The sequence below is a fragment of the Dama dama genome, chromosome 4 (genome assembly GCF_033118175.1).
Source record: "Dama dama isolate Ldn47 chromosome 4, ASM3311817v1, whole genome shotgun sequence".
In the NCBI taxonomy this organism is placed as follows: domain Eukaryota; kingdom Metazoa; phylum Chordata; class Mammalia; order Artiodactyla; family Cervidae; genus Dama; species Dama dama.
Window position 1 is genome coordinate 21,013,447 of NC_083684.1, and position 18,797 is coordinate 21,032,243.

The 18,797-nt window shown below is 38.9% G+C and overlaps 1 protein-coding gene across 1 annotated transcript in view; it reads right to left on the reverse strand.

Annotated features, from left to right (window-relative positions):
- Positions 1 to 10,218: 10,218 nt before the first annotated feature.
- The window catches only part of VPS35 (VPS35 retromer complex component), a 28,632-nt gene continuing 20,053 nt past the window's right edge, over positions 10,219 to 18,797 (reverse strand). The window contains exons 13-17 of the mRNA XM_061138434.1: positions 16,989 to 17,111; positions 15,117 to 15,296; positions 14,138 to 14,377; positions 13,527 to 13,670; positions 10,219 to 11,177 (exon numbers count right to left, since the gene is read on the reverse strand). Of these exons, the coding sequence (XP_060994417.1) occupies positions 10,998 to 11,177; positions 13,527 to 13,670; positions 14,138 to 14,377; positions 15,117 to 15,296; positions 16,989 to 17,111 (867 nt within the window). The 3' untranslated portion in view covers positions 10,219 to 10,997. The remainder of the gene's footprint in view (positions 11,178 to 13,526; positions 13,671 to 14,137; positions 14,378 to 15,116; positions 15,297 to 16,988; positions 17,112 to 18,797) is intronic.

Genomic DNA, 18,797 nt, shown 5'->3' on the forward strand with positions numbered 1-18,797 from the left:
AGTTAGAGGAATGCCAGATCTCTCAGGAATGCCTTAGCAACCCTACTGCACAGGCTGAACGTCTGGGAGCAGCCCATGCAAGACATGGCCTTGGAGCAATGTAGGGATGGACTTCAGAGCACAGCAGCTAGTGCCCTCAGTTAATTATGCCTCCTGCAGTCAGAGGTTGACACAGCTGTGGTCATCCATAGAGGAATGCCACCTCAGGCAAGGAGGGAGCAGAGGAATAAATACCACCATTCATCTGCTCCCTGCACTCCTCTCTTGTGGGTGCCTCCCATTGGCCAAACCCATTCAAGAGCCTGGAGAGACAGTCTCTGGAGGTCGTGCCTCTGGGAGCACAGAGATGAAGAATGGAAAGTGAATCCTGAGGGGCAAACATGAGAACTCTTCCTCCCCCACTCTCCTCCCTAATCATCTCCTACAAAACGCTCATATTCCAGCTCAAATATCCCTTCTCCAGGAAATCTCACCCAGATCCACAGGGAGTAAGATCAGGGAGCACTTTAAAGCATTTTTGAAGCTTTTTGTGCCTTCTGTTGCTTATAATTATTTATGTTTATAACTTTACTGGTCATAAAAATAAGTTTGAAAACTGAAACCTGATGCCCACAAAAACCTGGAGTAATACACTATGGAGAAAAGGAATTGTTGAGGGAACGTTCTTCTGCCTGCTTCTCCAGCACTGGCCTGCCTAAGGCTCTCCACACCTTTATCTTCTCTTTACCCTTCCTCCCTCCCTCTCTCTCCTTCAATTCCTTCTCCTTCTTTTTCTTCGTTCCCCCTTCTTTCTTCCTCTCATTCTCCTCTTTCTCCTTTTCCTCCTCCTTGTTTTTCTTCTTTCTTCTCTTCTTTCTTTCTCTCCTTCCTCCCTCTCTAGGATTGTTTTTTCCACCAAATGGAAAAGCCAAAAGTCTTTCATTTTATAAATGAGGATTAAGGAACACCACCAACCTGAGTCAGTGACTGAAAATGGGCATTCAGTCCAGTTTCATCTGTATTTCCAAGTATGGCCAAGCTTTATGTCTCCTATCCAACTCCCCAAATGAGGAGTTTGTCTTCAAGCACTCAACACCCTCATCTCTTGGTACAAAAAGAAAAGGAATTGGGTAAAAATCAGTGTTCAGGAAATCAGGCAGAGGTTGGGCTGACAGCCCCTTTCTTCCTGATTCTGAGACTAATTATAGGTCTTAAAGTTACAGGCCAAGGTCGTGACAAGTGACATCAGTGAGCCAAGGCCTGATATAAGTCAGCATTGAGTGGTGAGGACTATGGATTGTTCCCTCATTTTAGTGGGCATTTGTTATTTAGGTCCCCTCTTCTAATAAGAATCAAGACAGAAAATCTCCTGAAAAATGCAGAAAAGCAGTTCTTAATGGTATTACTGGAGCCCATGGATCCAGCTCTGCTAGCTATTTATGGATATTTCAGTCATGCAAATGGATACCCTCCTTTTCTGTTCCTGCTGGGCAGAAATGTAGGGGCCTGGGCTGACAACCCCAGGTCCAGCTGTTTGTCCTTCCCCACACAGTTTCACCCTCATTAGTTTCTCTGAGCACCAGAATGTCCCTGAAACATCCCTGTGACAGCATCCTCATTTTTGGATAAACCAAACAAACTGGGGCTCAGCAACCCCCCAGGATCCAGTGGCTTCATACCAATGTCTGGATTTCTTATTTTAAATTTTTATTGGCATAGAGCTGCTTTACAATGTTCTGTTAGTTTCTGCCATGCAGCAAAGTGAATCAGTTACATGTATACATATATCCACTTTTTTAAAGATGTCCTTCCTGCTTAGATCACCACAGAGCACTGAATAGAGTTCCCTGAGCTATATTGTAGGTCTTCATTAGTTATCTATTTTGTACATACTAGTGTATATACATCAGTCCCAATTTCCCAGTTTATCCCACACCCCCTCCCCCCACTTGGTAACCGTTAAGTTTGTTCTCTACATCTGAGACTCTCTCTTTTGCAAATAAGCTTGTCTGTACCATTTTTCTATATTCCACATGTAAGCAATATTATATGATATTTGTTTTTCTCTTTCTGACTTACTTCACTCTTTATGACAGTCTCTAGGACCATTCATGTCCCTGTAAATGGCACTATTTCATCCCTTTTTATGGCTGAGTAATATTCCATTGTGTTTATGTACACCACACCTTCTTTATCTGTTCCTCCATTGATGGACATTTAGGTTGCTTTCATGTTCTGGCTATTGTAAATAATGTTGCAGTGAACATCAAAGTGCACACATCCTTTCAAACTGTGGTTTTCTCTGGATATATGCCTAGGAGTGGGATTGCTGGATCATACAATAGCCCTATTTTTAGTTTTTAAAGAAACCTCCATACTGTTCTCTATAGTGGCTGTACCAATTTACATTCCCACCAACAGCATAGGAGGGTTCCCTTATCCCCATACCCACTCTAGCATTTATTGTTTGTAAATTTTTTTGAAGATGGCCATTCTGGTTAGTGTGAGGTGATACCTCATTGTAGTTTTGATTTGCATTTCTCTAATAATTAGTGATGTTCAGCATCTTTTCATGTGTTTGTTGGTTATCGAATATCTTTTTTGGAGAAAAGTCTTTTTAGGTCTTCCACCCATTTTTTTGGTTTGGGTTGTTTGTTTTTTTAATATTGAGATGTGTGTGCTATTTGTACATTTGGAGATTAATCCCTTGTCTGTAGCTTCATTTGAAAATATTTTCTCCCATTCTGAGGGTTGTCTTTACATTTAGTTTATCTTTTCTGTTGCTGTGCAAAAGCTTTTAAGTTTAATTAGGTCTCATTTGTTTACTTTTGTTTTTATTTTCATTACTCTGGGTAGTGGGTTGAAATCTTGCTGTGATTTATCAGTGTTCTGCATATATTTTCCTCTATAAATGTTTTATAGTATCTGGCCTTACATTTAATTCTTTAATCCATTTTGAGTTTTTTCTTTTGTGTGTTAAAGAGTGTTCTGTTTTTATTCTTTTACATGTATCTATCTGGTTTTTCCAGCACCACTTATTGAAGAGACTGCTTTTTCTCTGTTGTATATTCTTGCCTCTTTTAGATGGCCATAGGCACATAAGTTTGTCTTTGGATTGTCTATCCTGTTCCTTTGATCTATAGTTCTGTTTTTGTGCCAGTACATACTGTTTTGATTACTGTAGCTTTGTAGTATAGTCTGAGGCTGGGGAGTCTGATTCCTCCAGCTCCATTTTTCTTTCTCAGGATTACTTTTGATGTTTGGAGTCTTTTGTGTTTCCATCCAAAATGTAAAACATTTTGTTTTAATTCTGTGGAAAATGCCCTTGGTAATTTGACCAAGATTCATTGAATACATAGATTGCTTTGTACAGTATAGTCATTTTCACAATATTGAGTCTTTCAGTCCAAGAACATGGTATAACTCTCCATTTGTTTGTGTCATCTTTGATTTCTTACAGAGCCTGGATTTCAATCCAGGACTTCTATCTCCAAGCCCAGTGCTGTGAGTCCTCATCTCTCCAAGAGAGGATCACTTCTCTTCCAATGCCGTGCCAGTCAAGAAACAACTTGTCCCAAGTACAATCCTTTCATCAAGATAGTTTAAGTAAGCACAATTTTCTGAAATAGATCACTTTGACCTGATATGTGCACATTGGACAAAGTAACAATTGTGTGTGTTCATAAAGACTAATATTGATGGGGAATGTATTTTTAAAGCAGAGACTATTTTCTACTTACTTATTATAATGGGTTCTGGGGAATGAATTTGACGAGAATAAGACACATGACACAGCACAGCACACAAATGAGAACGCCTTCCAGCAAAGTGGCAGAGAAATATCACAAGAAATATCACAAGAGCTATTTATCACAAGAACAAACAGGACAGCATTCTCCAAAGTGTATTGTATGAGCCATTAATCTCTAGGGATGTTAAGGCAAGCTAGTGAACGGTGTCCAATTCGTGATCTCCGAAGAAGATTTAACTTTGGTACCAGGGACCAGTCTTGGTCACTCAAGAGCTTTTGTATAGCAGAGTTTTATTTAAGTATAAACAGGGACAGAGAAAGCTTCTGACATAGACATCAGAAGGGGGATGGACTGTGCCTCCCTTGATAGTGTTAGCAAGGGAGTTATATTTACTACAATAAATCAAAAGAATGTCTCAAGGTTGTAAAGATCTTACTAGACCCACTCCCATAATTTACATTTTAAGATAACAGGATTAGCCAGAAGGTTATCAGGAAGGAGAAACTGTCCTCAAGCAGGATACATTGTTGTTTTATAATCCTTAGTACAGAGTTTAAATTGAGTTGTTTATTGTGTAATCATCAGTTCTGGGCATAAAGAAAAAACATTTTATGTGACTAAGACTAAGGAATGTAGAGAAAAAAGATGTTTGTCCTTTCCTCCTCCTTGAGAATTCCAAACCCCTATCTCCTCTGGGACCCCAGACTTCTTATCAACCTGCCTGGGAATTAACTTTCTCAGTGGGAAGAGGGTATTAATGTCAAATAACAATAGGGCAGTGGCATACACTACCCATTCTGAAGGATTCACTGACAATCCTGAAATAAACCTGTTTAACATGGGTGTCTCAAAACTTATGGTAACAAGGACATCAACGTATAGAGTTATCTGGCTACGATAGAAATCAACAAAAGCTAGCATGCAGAAATGGGGGAAGCTATAGGTTAGCTTGTAGAAAACATACACTGTTTTTTTAAATATTAATTTGTGTCAGCAAGCTTTCCATGTCTTGTACCAATAGGCATATGTTCCCTTCATTCTTTCAAATTGCTCCAAGATATTTCATTGAATGGATGGGTATCAATATCTATTACTATGAAACAAACTATCCTAAAACTTAGTGACCTAAAGAGGTCAGCTGCACAGTTCTTCTGGTCTGATTCAATCTGATTGATTGCTGATGAGCTTTTTCATGCATCTGTGGTTAGCAGACAGGTCAGCTGGAGAGAGATGGTCTAGGATGGCCTAGGATTGTTGTTGTTGTTGTTGTCCAGTCACTAAGTCCTGTCCAGTTGCTAAGTCCTCTTTGCAACCCCACGGATTGCAGCATGCCTGTCCTTCATTATCTCCCAGAGACTGTTCATTCATATCCATTGAGTCAGTGATGCTATCTAACCATCTCATCCTCTGCTGTCCCCTTCTCCTTTTGCCTTCAATTTTTCCCCGCATCAGGGTCTTTTTTAATGAGTCAGCTCTTTGCATCAGGTGACCAAAGTATTGGAGCTTCAGCTTCAGCATCAGTCCTTCCAATGAATATCCAACGATGATTTCCTTTAGGATGGACTGGTTGGATCTCCTTGCAGTCCAAGGGACTCTCAAGAGTCTTCTCCAACACCACAGTTGGAAAGTGTCAATTCTTTGGCACTCAGTCTTCTTCCTGGTCCAACTCTCACATCCATACATGACTACTGGAAAAACCACAGCTTTGATTATACAGACCTTTGTCGGCAAAGTAATGTCACTCCTTTTTAATATGCTGTCTAGGTTTTTCATAGCTTTTCTTCAAAGAGCAAGCGTCTTTAAATTTCATGGCTGCAGTCACCATGAGCAGTAATTTTGGAGCCCAGGAAAATAAAATGTCACTGCTTCCACTTTTTTCCCTTCTATTTGCTATGAAGTGATGGAACCAGATGCCATGATCTTGGTTTTTTTAATGTTGAGTTTTAAGCCAGATTTTTCCACTCTCTTCTCTCACACCAAGAGGCTCTTTAGTTCCTCTTCTCTTTCTGCCATTAGAGTGGTATCATCTGCATATTTAAAGTTGTTGATATTTCTCCCGGCAATCTTGATTCCAGTCTGTGATTCATCCAGCCTGGCATTTCACATAATGTACTCTGCATATAAGTTAAACAGAGATAATATATAGACTTGACGTACTCCTTTCCCAATTTTGAACCAGTCAGTTGTCCCATTAAGGTTTTAACTACTGCTTCTTGACTCATATACAGGTTTCTCAGCAGACAAGTAAGGTGGTCTGGTATTCCCATCTCTTGAAGAATTTTCCACAGTTCATTGTGACCCACATAAAGCTTTAGCATAGTCAATGAAGCAGAAGTAGATGTCTTTCTGGAATTGCCTTGCTTCTCTATGATCCAATGAATGTTGGCAATTTGATCTCTTGTTCCTCTGCCTTGTCTAAATCCAGCTTGTACATCTGGAAGTTGGTACTGCTGAAGCCTAACTTGAAGGATTTTGAGCATTAACTTGATAGCATGTGAAATGAGTGCAACTGTACAGTAGTTTGAATATTCTTTGGCATTACCCTTCTTTGGGATTGGAATGAAAACTGACCTTTTCTAGTCCTGTGGCCACTGCAGTTTTACAAATTTTCTGACATATTGAGTGCAGCACTTTCACAGCATCAGCTTTTAGGATTGCCAATAGTTCAGCTGGAATTCCATTATCTCCACTATCTTTGCTTGTAGTAATGCTTCCTAAGACCCATTGACTTCACACTCCAGGATGTCTGGCTTTAGGTGAGTGATCAGCCAATCATGGTTATCCAGTTCATTAAGACCTTTTTTGTATAGTATTAGTATTAGTCGCTCAGTCATATCTGACTCTTTGCAACCCCATGGGTTGCAGCCTGCCAGGCTCATCTGTCCATGGAATTCTCCAGGCAAGAATACTGGAGTGAGTAGTATTTCCTTCTCCAGGGGATCTTCCCAACCCAGGGATCAAACCCACATCTGCATTGCAGGCAGATTCTTTATCCTGCATTGCAGGCAGATTCTTTACCCTCTGAGCCACCAAGGAAGTCCCTTTTTTGTACAGTTCTGTGTATTCTTGCTGTCTCTTTTTAATCTCTTCTGCTTCTTGCATTTTCTGTCCTTTATTGTGCTCATCTTTGCATGAAATGTTCCCTTGATTTCTCCAGTTTTCTTGAGGGGATCTCTTATCTTCCCATTCTATTGTTTTCCTCTATATCTTTGCATTGTTCACTTAAGAAGGCTTTCTTATCTCTCCTTGCTACTATCTGGAATCTTGCATTCAGTTGGGTAAATCTTTTCCTTTTTCCCTTGCCTTTCACTTCTCTTCTTTTTCTCAGCTATTTGTAAAGCCTCCTCAAACCACCACTTTGCCTTCTTACAGTTCTTTTTCTTAGGGATGGTTATGGTCACTGCCTCCTGTAAAATGGTACAAACCTCTGTCCATAGTTCTTCAGACACTCTTCAGAGTGTCAGAACACATAGTGTTCTTCAGACACTACCAGATCTAATCCCTTGAATCTATTTGCTACCTCCACTGCATAACCATAAGGGATTTGATTTAGGTCATACCTGAATTGCCTGGTGGTTTTCCCTGCTTTCTTCAATGTAAGCCTGAATTTTGCAATAAGGAGCTCATGATTTGAGCCACAGTCAGCTATAGGTCTTGTTTTTGCTGACTGTATACAGCTTCTCCATTTTCAGCTGCAAAGAATATAATCAATCTGATTTCGGTATTGACCATCTGGTGATGTCCATTTGCCTTTTCATACTATTCATGGGGTTCTCAAAACAAGAATACTAGAGTGGGTCACAATTTCCTCCTCCAATGGACCGCGTTTTGTCAGGACCCTCCACTATGGCCACCCGTCCATCTTGGGTGGCCCTATACAGCATGGCTTCACTGAGTTCCGCAAGTCCCTTCACCATGAGAAGGCTGTGACCCATGAAGGAGGATATGGTTCAGAATGGGATGCCAATCTCAAGTCCTATTAAGGTGCCTTTATCTTTCCACCCAGTGTTCTCACTCTGTATAGGCTCACCGAGTTTCTCCAGGCCTCTGTTCAATTGTCATCCCCTCCAAGAGGCCTTCCTTGCATCACCCGTGTCAAAGAACAGCCCTGGTGCTCTCAATCCCTCTTCCCTGCTTACCACCACTTGACACTGTATTCTGGGTCTGTGTGTGTCTCCTCTTAGAAACCCAGTTCTAAGGGGGCAGAGGCCTGTCTTGTTTGATGTATTCCCAGTGCCTGATCTGGACTGAACTGATCTGGACAGCACTAGATCTATTTTCTGGTTAATGTAAACATAACCTCAGCTGGAGATTAAGATTCAAATTCCAACCCAGTAGAAATATGATGTGGGTTCCAAGTGGTTTCTTGCCTTCCTTAGTAAGAGTTCATGGCTGCCTCCCTCAGGACAGTGCTGGGTGGGAAGGGTCTCTGCTTCTGAATAAGGGATTACCTCTGCATTTCTAGGGCTGACAGCTGCAGGACAGGGTTTTCTTGAGTAATCACTAGTGATCACTCACAGGAGTACCTTTTATGTTGGCTCAGGAGTCAGAAGACCTGGGTTCCACTCTTGATTTAGTCACTCACACATTGTGTGACCACAGACCATCACAGCATCTCTGTGAGTCATTTCTCTTATCAGAAAATTGGGAGGTTGAAAACCCTATGGACTTTGACTGTAATGACTACTAGTTTGTTCGGTTGTTATCCTCTCCTAAGATATGTAGAAACTAAGGTTTCTTGCCAGCATTATGTACCTGGGAATAAGACCCAAAGAAATTAATCAGCAGGGGCAGAGACTAATCTTAAACGAGACAGAGGAAAAAAACGGAAGTGAAAAGAATAACTTTCCTTTGATTCCTTTCATCATGATTCATCTTTTGTGCAAGTAATCTATGTTCAGTTTTGATTAGAAAATAGCAACAAGGTTTGGACTCTTCTCAGAAGTAGACTCTGTGAGGTCTACACAATGTTTTAGTTTCAGCTGCAGTCTGAAACCACTTGGGAAGTTTTTTTAAAAAAAATTATATTTCATTGGTGTGGAGAGTGGCCCGGGTTTTTTTACATCTATTATTATTGTTTTAATGTCTTCAAGTGATTGAAGTACAGCTAGATAAGATCCACTCCTTTTGTTACTCTTCATCCTTGCCTCCTATCCCTAGTACTATTTCTTATATTCACAGAGTATTTAACCAAAATCATTGCCCAAGTACCAACATGGCCTAAAGTGGCATTTTCTAAATTTCCAGACGCTCGGAGTATGTATTGCTTGGATCCTCCCTTCGAGATTAAGTTTCCTTTACCCTGAATTAAGGCTTTGTGTACATTGTAAATACGGTGAAATCACCGAATTACCAGCATTCAACATTCTGCATTGACCCACGTGAAGAGTGGGTGCTCTGTTTCAGTGATTTACTGAAAGGGTCTACAGAATGGCAGCCAGCTGAGGGGAAATATCCATCTCCCAAATTCCTCAGAGCCTTTAATTCTCTAGTTATCTCTCACCATCTCAGAACTTTTTCCAAACGTCAAAGATACAAGGGCAGAAAAGATCAGTAAATTTTATTCCATGCTTTGATACAGATATTTTTATACCCAGTAATAATGATAGCCAAAAATTGAGGGCTTATTTTAAGTCAGACAACTGAGAACTTTACATGAGCTTGATGTATTAATACACAGGGTCATGCCACCTCTGTGGTGTAAGTGTCCAGGTTACACATGAAGAAACTGAGGCCACAGAGGTTAAGTTCATTGCCTAGAACAAAAGTGAGCTAAGTGGTACTGGGTCTTGAATCCAAGCCACCCGACTCCAGACAAAGCCTCTGCTCTTAACCACTGTGACTCAGGGCCACCTACAGGAACTACAGTGGGGACTGAATTAACTGGTCAAGAGTAAAAATACTGAATGAGCACATAAGGTCACAGTATGTACTTAAAAGCTGGAGGAGGAAGCTCAGGGTAACATAGTGCTGGTGCACACATGGATGTTAAGTGAATCATCTGCATGATGTATGTGTGTCCTGGGAGGTGTTCAAGGTGCTTGCTTTCATATATGAAAGAATACCAGTAAGACCCTTAGCTTTCTGCACAGGAGGGTAGCTCTTCACCATTTCAAGGAGGCTACCTGCAGTGGCATAGTACAGCTGGGGAAGACTGACTGATACAGGAAATAAAATGCGCCTAGAACCCACTCATTGGTTAACTTAACAACGTACGTTAAACTGCAAACGCATTCTACCAGTTTTTTATGAATCAAAATAGACAGCCAATGGGAATTTGCTGTATGTCTCAGGGAACTCAAACAGGGGCTCTCTATCAACCTAGAGGGGTCGGATGGGGAGGGAGACTCAAGAGGGAGGGGACATATGTACACCTATGGCTGATTCATGTCTATGTTTGACAGAAAACAACAAAATTCTGTAAAGCAATTCTCCTTCAGTTAAAAAATAAATTTTAAAAAGATAGTATGAAAGGAAAAAGGTCCAAAATTGTTAATAGCAACTTTATTGTTTCACTGGTGAAAAAAAATCGTAACTGTATGATGCATTTCCCCCTAAATTTACAACAATGAAGGTTATACATAAATTATATAGATCACAATTTTTCTATTTTATACTATTTAGAACAAAATTATTTTGATAAATATGTCCAGAAGACAACATAAGTTCTTAATGGATGGCTGAGTCCAAATATGCAAAATATAGCTTCTGGTTTAGACCATGGTGCTTTAAAATCCTCAAACATGCATTAATATACTCTAATTTTAGGGAAAATATTACACATGGCCTTATCTTGCATTTTGGGAGAAGCCCAAGCTGAATTTCACATACAGTATTCCTTTCCTCTAAATTAATTTCAGAACAAAGATACTTTCAGGTTAGTACTTCCAAGGAATGAAGGAAATTATACACTCAACAGTGAAACAAAACAGAAAAAACGGAAGGGGAGTTTCATTAGTAACAGAGGTAAGTGGGGGTTTTTTGGCTTTTTTTTTGTTTCTTTTAAACAGATCACAGGAATTTTAAATAGCAGATCAATCATGCTACTTAGGATGAGCAGACAGACCTGAACACTTATGAAGTGAATAATTTTATTAAGGTCTTGAAGGTGAGTGTCCGGAGGTGCTGGGTAAAACACACCACAGGTAAGAAACGGGAAACCTACCTCAGCATTTCTGAAAGGCACAATCTATGGAAGGGAAGCCTAGTATAATAAAACCCTTACTGGATGTGCATGGAAAGGAGGATGGTGAGCCTGACTCCTTTTTAAAGGATGAGACCCTCATAAATTGGCCCTTCAGATTCTGGTGATTCCCGCCGCAAGCGCAGATGCTCCAGTGTGTTATGGAAATGTTTGTTAATCTGCTCTGTTTCCTCACTGGATTCAAGATTTGGGAGGTCTTCTCGAATCTTTTGGATAAGCTGATTCAAAACCTGAATAGTGACCTATAAAAGAATACATACAATTTCACAATCAAGTATGTACCATAAAAGATAATGTAATTTAATATGAACATCTTGAAGAGCTTTCATTACTGTTAGAAGTTACCAGAATAATTATGAAAAAAAAAAAAAGAGATGTGAGAACATGATCCCTGGCTTCAGGGACAACTATTGGCTATTCATCTAAAATATCAACAAACAAAAAATACTTAATGGAAACACAGAACTTCATAAACCAGTAAAAGAACAAAAGCCATTTATTTAACCTATAAATATCAATCAATCCTTTATTTGGGAGTTACTCTATACTTGTGGTAAATACTATTCAGCATTTGTAAATTCTTTTTTATTTTTTAAACAGAGAGTGACTGTTTCCAAACCGGGAAAGGAGTACCTCAAGGCTGTATATTGTCACCCTGCTTATTTAACTTATATGCAGAGTACATCATGAGAAATGCTGAGCTGAAAGAAGCACAAGCTGGAATCAAGACTGCCGGGAGAAATATCAATAACCTCAGATATGCAGATGACACCACCCTTATGGCAGAAAGCAAAGAGGAACTAAAGAGCCTCTTGATGAAAGTGAAAGGGAGTGAAAAAGTTGGCTTAAAGCTCAACATTCAGAAAACTAAGATCATGGCATCTAGTCCCATCACTTCATGGGAAATAGATGGGGAAACAGTGACAGACTTTATTTTTTGGGGCTTCAAAATCACTGCAGATGGTGACTGCAGCCATGAAATTAAAAGATGCTTGCTCCTTGGAAGAAAAGTTATGACCAACCTAGAAAGCATATTAAAAAGCAGAGACATTCCACAAGCAATAAATGCCAGAGAGGGTGTGGAGAAAAGGGAACCCTTTTACACTGTTGGTGGGAATGCAAACTAGTACAGCCACTATGGGCAACGGTGTGGAGATTCCTTAAAAAACTGGAAATAGAACTGCCATATGACCCAGCAATCCCACTCCTGGGCATACACACCGAGGAAACTAGATTTGAAAGAGACACGTGCACCCCAATGTTCATCGCAGCACTGTTTATAATTGCCAGGACATGGAAGCAACCTAGATGCCCATCAGCAGACGAATGGATAAGGAAGCTATGGTACATATACACAATGGAATATTACTTAGCCATTAAAAAGAATTTATTTGAATCAGTTCTAATGAGATGGATGAAACTGGAGCCCATTATATAGAGTGAAGTAAGCCAGAAAGATAAAGACCAATACAGTATACTAATGCATATATATTGAATTTAAAAAGATGGTAATGATAACCCTATATGCAAAACAGAAAAAGAGACACAGATGTACAGAACAGACTTTTGGACTCTGTGGGAGAAGGCGAGGGTGGGATGTTCTGAGAGAATAGCATTGAAACATGTATACTATCAAGGGTGAAACAGAGCTCTAGCCCAGGTTGGATGCATGAGACGGGTGCTCAGGGCTGGTGCACTGGGAAGACCCAGAGAGATGGGATGGGGAGGGAAGCGGGAGGGGGGATTGGGATGGGGAACACATGTAAATCCATGTCTGATTCATGTCAATGTATGGCAAAAACCACTACAATATTGTAAAGTAATTAGCCTCCAACTAATAAAAATAAATGGAAAAAAAAAAAAAAAGCAGAGACATTACTTTGTCAACAAAGGTCTGTCTAGTCAAACCTATGGTTTTTCCAGTAGTCATGTATGGATGTGATGGACTATAAAGAAAGCTGAGTGCCAAAGAATTGATGCTTTTGAACTGTGGTGTTGGAGAAGACTAGAGAGTCCCTTGGACTGCAAGGAGATACAACCAGTTCATCCTAAAGGAAACTGGTCCTGAATGTTCATTGGAAGGACTGATGCTGAAGCTGAAACTCCAATACTTTGGTCACCTGATGCGAAGAACTGACTCATTGGAAAAGACCCTGATGTTGGGAAAGATTGAAGGTGGGAGGAGAATAGGACAACAGAGGATGAGATGGTTGGATGGTATCACTGACTCAGTGGACATGAGTTTGAGTAAACTCCAGGAGTTGGAGATGGACAGGGAAGCCTGGCGTGCTGCAGTCCATGGGGCTGCAAAGAGTCGAACATGACGGAGCAACTGAACTGACTATTTTTATGAAATGTTCATAAGCAAAAGAGATAAGAATTTTCTTGCACATAGTGAGCTCTTCTGTTAGATGCCATCCATATAGACAGAGAACTTTAGAGAATGAAAGAGACCAACTAAGTGGATTCTCCAAACTCTGACCCTTGTAAACAAAAAAAAGAAAATATCAGAATGATAAACTTTTGTATGTGTCAAACCTAAAAATAGGAAAATAAAGTATTTCACTAACAACAATTTACTATTCACTTACCGCATCATTTTCCTTTTCATAAAAATAGATATATCTGTTCAGGATTTCTATAAAAAGTTGCACTTGTAGAGAGGGATCCATGCACTGATTTGCTATTTTCAGAGCTTTCTTTAGGCATTCCATTACCCTTTTGCCTCCATGCAGCTAGAAAAAAGGTAGTGAGGAGTATTAAAGAGAGAATATTAAAGAGATAAATGAATTCAAATGTCCCATTTCACACAAAGAAATAAACACACTACTATGGCTCTTTCGTATTTTAAAAGGACACAAATTTAAATCCTCTTCACTTTTTAAAGTATACAGCAATATTTTAAAACAAATATATTGTTTTATATATTTATATGTTAAATGTTTTATATTTATTTTGTATATTTTTAAAAGGAAGTGGTACAAACTTGCTATGTTGCAATCCTCAAAGTGGAGGCTTCACCACAGCATGTAACTCTCTATACATTACTGTTCATTTCATTTAACAAAACAAAGAAATTTCCTGTCAGGTTTCTAAGCACTCTACCTATTTCACCTCCAAGGCACAATGCCACAGCAGCCGTTCCCTATCAATGATCCCCTCTCCTGTCACACTGCTGGTCAGGAATGACCTCCCATCTTACCTCCTCTCCATTTTTGTCTGTGTTTCTGCCAGACCAGAAGAGATGTGCACAGGTGCTCACAGCTCGGCCCTGATCAGGTTTCTTCAGAAGTTTGGATGCAGCAAGAGCACACTGAGTCCTCAAGGGTTCATGGTTTTCTTCACTGAAGCACCTCATCCTCTCAAAAGTACCAATGATCAAGGTGATGGCAGCCAGCTGTGCTTTGGAATCACTGATTTCATCTTCGTACAGAGAGAACGCCTGGTGCACACAAAGCAGAAATGACCTTTAGAGACTATCTATCTATTAGAGCATTTTCCAAAGTTATTTCCCATCAAAGCCTCATCCTGTGAATAGTTCAGATTAGAATATAGTATGTGCCCTTGCTTGGAGAGCCACAAGACAAAGATGCTGACAAGCTGCAACAAAGAAACTTGCTTTAACTTTTAATCCAGAGATTCCAAACTGAATTAACAAAGGGATTTTTTTTTTCCTCTTGAAAGTTTTACCATGACACACCTGAAAATCCTCAAGCTCACTCAAAGCATGAAAGGATTAGTTACTGAGTCTGTCCAACCCTTTGTGGCCCCACAGACTGTGTAGCCCACCAGGCTCCTCCACCCATGGGATTCTTCAGGCAAGAATACTGGAATGGGTTGCCATTTCCTTCTCTAGGGATTAAACCCAGGTGTCCCATACTGCAGGCAGACTCTACCATGTGGGCCACCAGGGAAGTAGTGTCCAGTAATTCTGATCAATTTTTCTGCTCCAAACCAGGCAATAAAACTACAGTATTAAGAAGCATAGTATTTCTTATCAAGATAGTGAGAAAGGGGTGCTTATAAATTAACAGTAAATTCCTGTGTACCACCATCATTAACATAACATACCATAACATAAACATAACATAACATAAACATAACATAACTTAACATCATTAACATAACAAGTGACTGAACAGAGCAAACAGATTCATCCCAGAAAGAGAGCAGATCATCACCTGGGACATAAATTCATATGCTACTGTTTCATGATTTTCAAAACCAATTTCTCCAGCAGCTAGAGCCCCCTGAAGAAAAAGTCTTAAGGGTAATTCTGCCAACTCTGCTTTGATCAAAGCACTGATAGTCTGGTGAGCAAACGAAAAAATCTTCTGGCATTTCTTTTCCCATTTGTCATCCTAAAAAATGAAAAAATAGTTAAATTACCTTAAATTCAATATTAACTTGCTTAAGAATATTTATTTTAAACAAAACTTTTATGGAACAAATAGGAAAAGTGGTAAAAGTTGAGTTCACAGTTTTCCTACTATCTTCCTGTCTCTTTTGTGGAGTCCATAAGTAAATCAAGCAGGATGCCTTCTCAAAACAACCATTTGAGGTCACTGGCTTTGCAATTTTTATATATTTGGGTTTTTTTTTTTTTCCTATCAGAAAAAGCAACATATTTCCAAATTGGACAAAATTTGGAAAATACACAAAAGAATTTTTAAAAAATTCTTTAAAACTATCCCTAAATCTACCACCCAGCAATAATCACTAATTGCATTCTGATGTTAATGTCTTCCTTTCTTTTTCCTATGCAAATATTATGTAACTGGGATCTTCTGGGTACAGTTTTGTTTTCCACTTTAAAGTACTTACTGAGAAGAGTTAAATTGGGCTCAGTGCTGCATGTAATTTGTACTCAACTCCTTTTCTTCACTTATTTTATCATGATTTTCCTCATGATATTAAAATTATTTAAAATTATTTTAATCACTAGAAAGTATTCCATAAAAAGGACACAGCATAATTTACTTTACTTCCTTTTGGACATAAATGTAATACAGCAAATGGTCTATAAACACAAAGCATTGTTGAGTCCCTAATTTTTGCCTTAGTATAAAGTTTTAGAAGCAGAAATATTGGATTTATTAAGGCTGTAGTTACATACTGTCAGAGTTTTCTAGAAAGACTGCACTAATTCACATTCCCACCATTACTAGATGAGAATGAATACTCATCACACCATTGCCATTGCTGGACATTTTTCTTTTTTATTTACCAGTCTGATTTCTAAATAAGTTCACTATTATAATTACCAGTGAGGTTAAATATTTTATTCATGTTTGACCATCCAAATTTCTTGTTAAAGCAATCAATTCTTTTCGTCTTTAAGAGAGGGTAACAGTCACAGACTTTTACAAGGAAAAAATGCAATAATCCAAGTTTACAGTCCTTGGCACAGTTTATGGCAGACAGTAATGTGCCAGTTGCTTTCTTTATTGTTACATCTACAAACATGTATCCATAAAATATTGGGAAAAAAGGAATTACATGACAGGCTGGCCTTATAAAAACCGGCCAAAGGCATGCTATGTCATGCTGGTAGGTCTACTGAATATACCTTGTTTCTCTATTAATTATTGTTTCTCCATTATTAAAATGTTTCTCCAATATTAGATCTTACTTGTTATGTATTGCAACCTCTGAACGAGACTACTGCCTCACTTCAGAACTTGTACTTTATAAAGACTCCAAGAAAATAAAATCATTCTTGAAAAAGTAAAGCATTGTCAGTCATTCTGTGAAAAACTTAGCAATGTCTCACAAGTGTTCTTTAGACACAGGAAAAACTTCAGCATCAATTTAAACCATTTGAATCTTTCATTTCTAAGTGTTTTTTTAATGTGATTCCTCAACTAGTATGTAATCTACCAACATCACTATTAGTAATACTTAACACAGGACTAGAAATGAGTTGAGTTATTGAAACTGGGATTGTATTACACCATTTTCTATTTGTACATGTTTGAAATTTTCTATCATAATAAAGTAAAATACACACACACACAGGAAAAAACTAGTGACATACTTAAAAGTAAACCCACCACTTTAGAATTCTCTTTGTAGCGAAAAGCCAGCTGGTAAGCTGCAAATACCAAAGGTGGCAGTGTGAAGCGAATCCGTTGATTTCCACCAGCTCCAAAATGTTTTCGTGCTGTGTTTAAAATCTGACCAAAACAAACAGACAGAACCCATTAACTGATTATTTATAAAAGTAAATGAGAGCTCTAATCATGACGATTGCTACCGTTTTTTGAATACAGTTTTTATGGTATACTCTTACATTTCTTTTCTTGCCAAGTCATCACCATCACCCAAGAGATAGATGCCCGCCAGGCTCCTCTGCCCATGGAATCCTCCAGACAAGAATACTGGAGGGGTAGCCATTCCCTGCTCCAGGGGATTTTCCTGACCCAGGGATCGAGTCCGCATTTCCTGTGTTGCAGGCAGATTCTTTACTGTCTGCACCACCAGGGAAGCCCATCTCACGCCTGAAGTTCAGAGAGATTGTAATACTTGCCTTAACTTACAGAACTAGCCAGGGGCTGATACAAATTGAAATATATTTTCACACACACATGTAAAAAGTATGCTGTGTTGATAAAGAGCACAGGCTCTGAAGATAGACACATTTAAACACAGATCCTAACACTATTTGTGTTAGGAAAATTACCATTTACCTTCTCTTAACTATAATTTTCACTCTCAGGGTTGTTGGCAAGATCAAATAACAGATGTAAACTGTTATCAGTACTAACACATGGCATGTACTCAAAATACTGGCTACTATTATAATATAAAAAGTATGCATATTGCTGGTACATCATGCCTCTTCAGGAAAATATTAAGACCATTTAAGTCAAGGAAAATGGTAATAAACTTTAAAAGAGCCATCAGAAAACAAATGTCTGGTTGTTTCAGAAAAATCACAAGAATTCATGAAATACTTTTGACTGTGGAGACACAGTGTGTGACATATTCAAGTTTTGTAAATTTCTCTGATAATGGTAGATGGATGGGAAGAGAATGTATTCCCCCTTGAGAAAGTCAAAACTAATGATCCTCACCTTAAAGGTATTTCTTTACATGGCATAACAAAACTGGCCACAGGTGGAAAGCACACTTTCTACTTTGGTTTGCAACGAAAAATGAAAACCCACATAGGCCATGTATGTAACATGACAGAAACATAAGGGAATTAGTTAAAACATTTGAACAATCAGGCCAGCCACTAGGTACAGATCACATGCAGTGCAGACTGCTTGATGCTAAGCCAAGTTGAAGACTATCGCACTACAGACAGAAATCAGCCTCTTTTTCACAATGGTTATGAAAGAGTACAAGAGTGTCAGCTATGACAAAGTCAACACAAGCAGTCAGGGCCCATCCTCAAATTAAGGTGTTCTTCATTACAACAGACTAACAGTCCCACATATCCAACAATGGTTAAACTACTTTGCCCAAACAATAATTAAGTCACTATCTGTGCCACCTTTTATAAATTACCCAGTATCAGTCACCACTATCCTATTCAGGCAACATGTTTTATTCACAAAGGTTTATTAAGGACTAGTGACAAAGAAAGGGAAACTCTCATCTGATTGTTCTTTGCCAGGAAAAGGGGGTTAAGAAAAAGGCAAATTTAAAGTCTTCACACATTTTCAATGTGGCAAACAAACACAACCTCTATTTGCAAACCTTGGAAACATAAACACAACTGAATATAAAGGTTGTTGCTCATACTTGAAAAGTTTATTATGAAAAGCAACTGAACAATTCTAAAAGCAACACACAGTTCAGAAAGAAAATAAACATGGAATGATTACTGGATGGATACCCAACTAAAGGAAGAT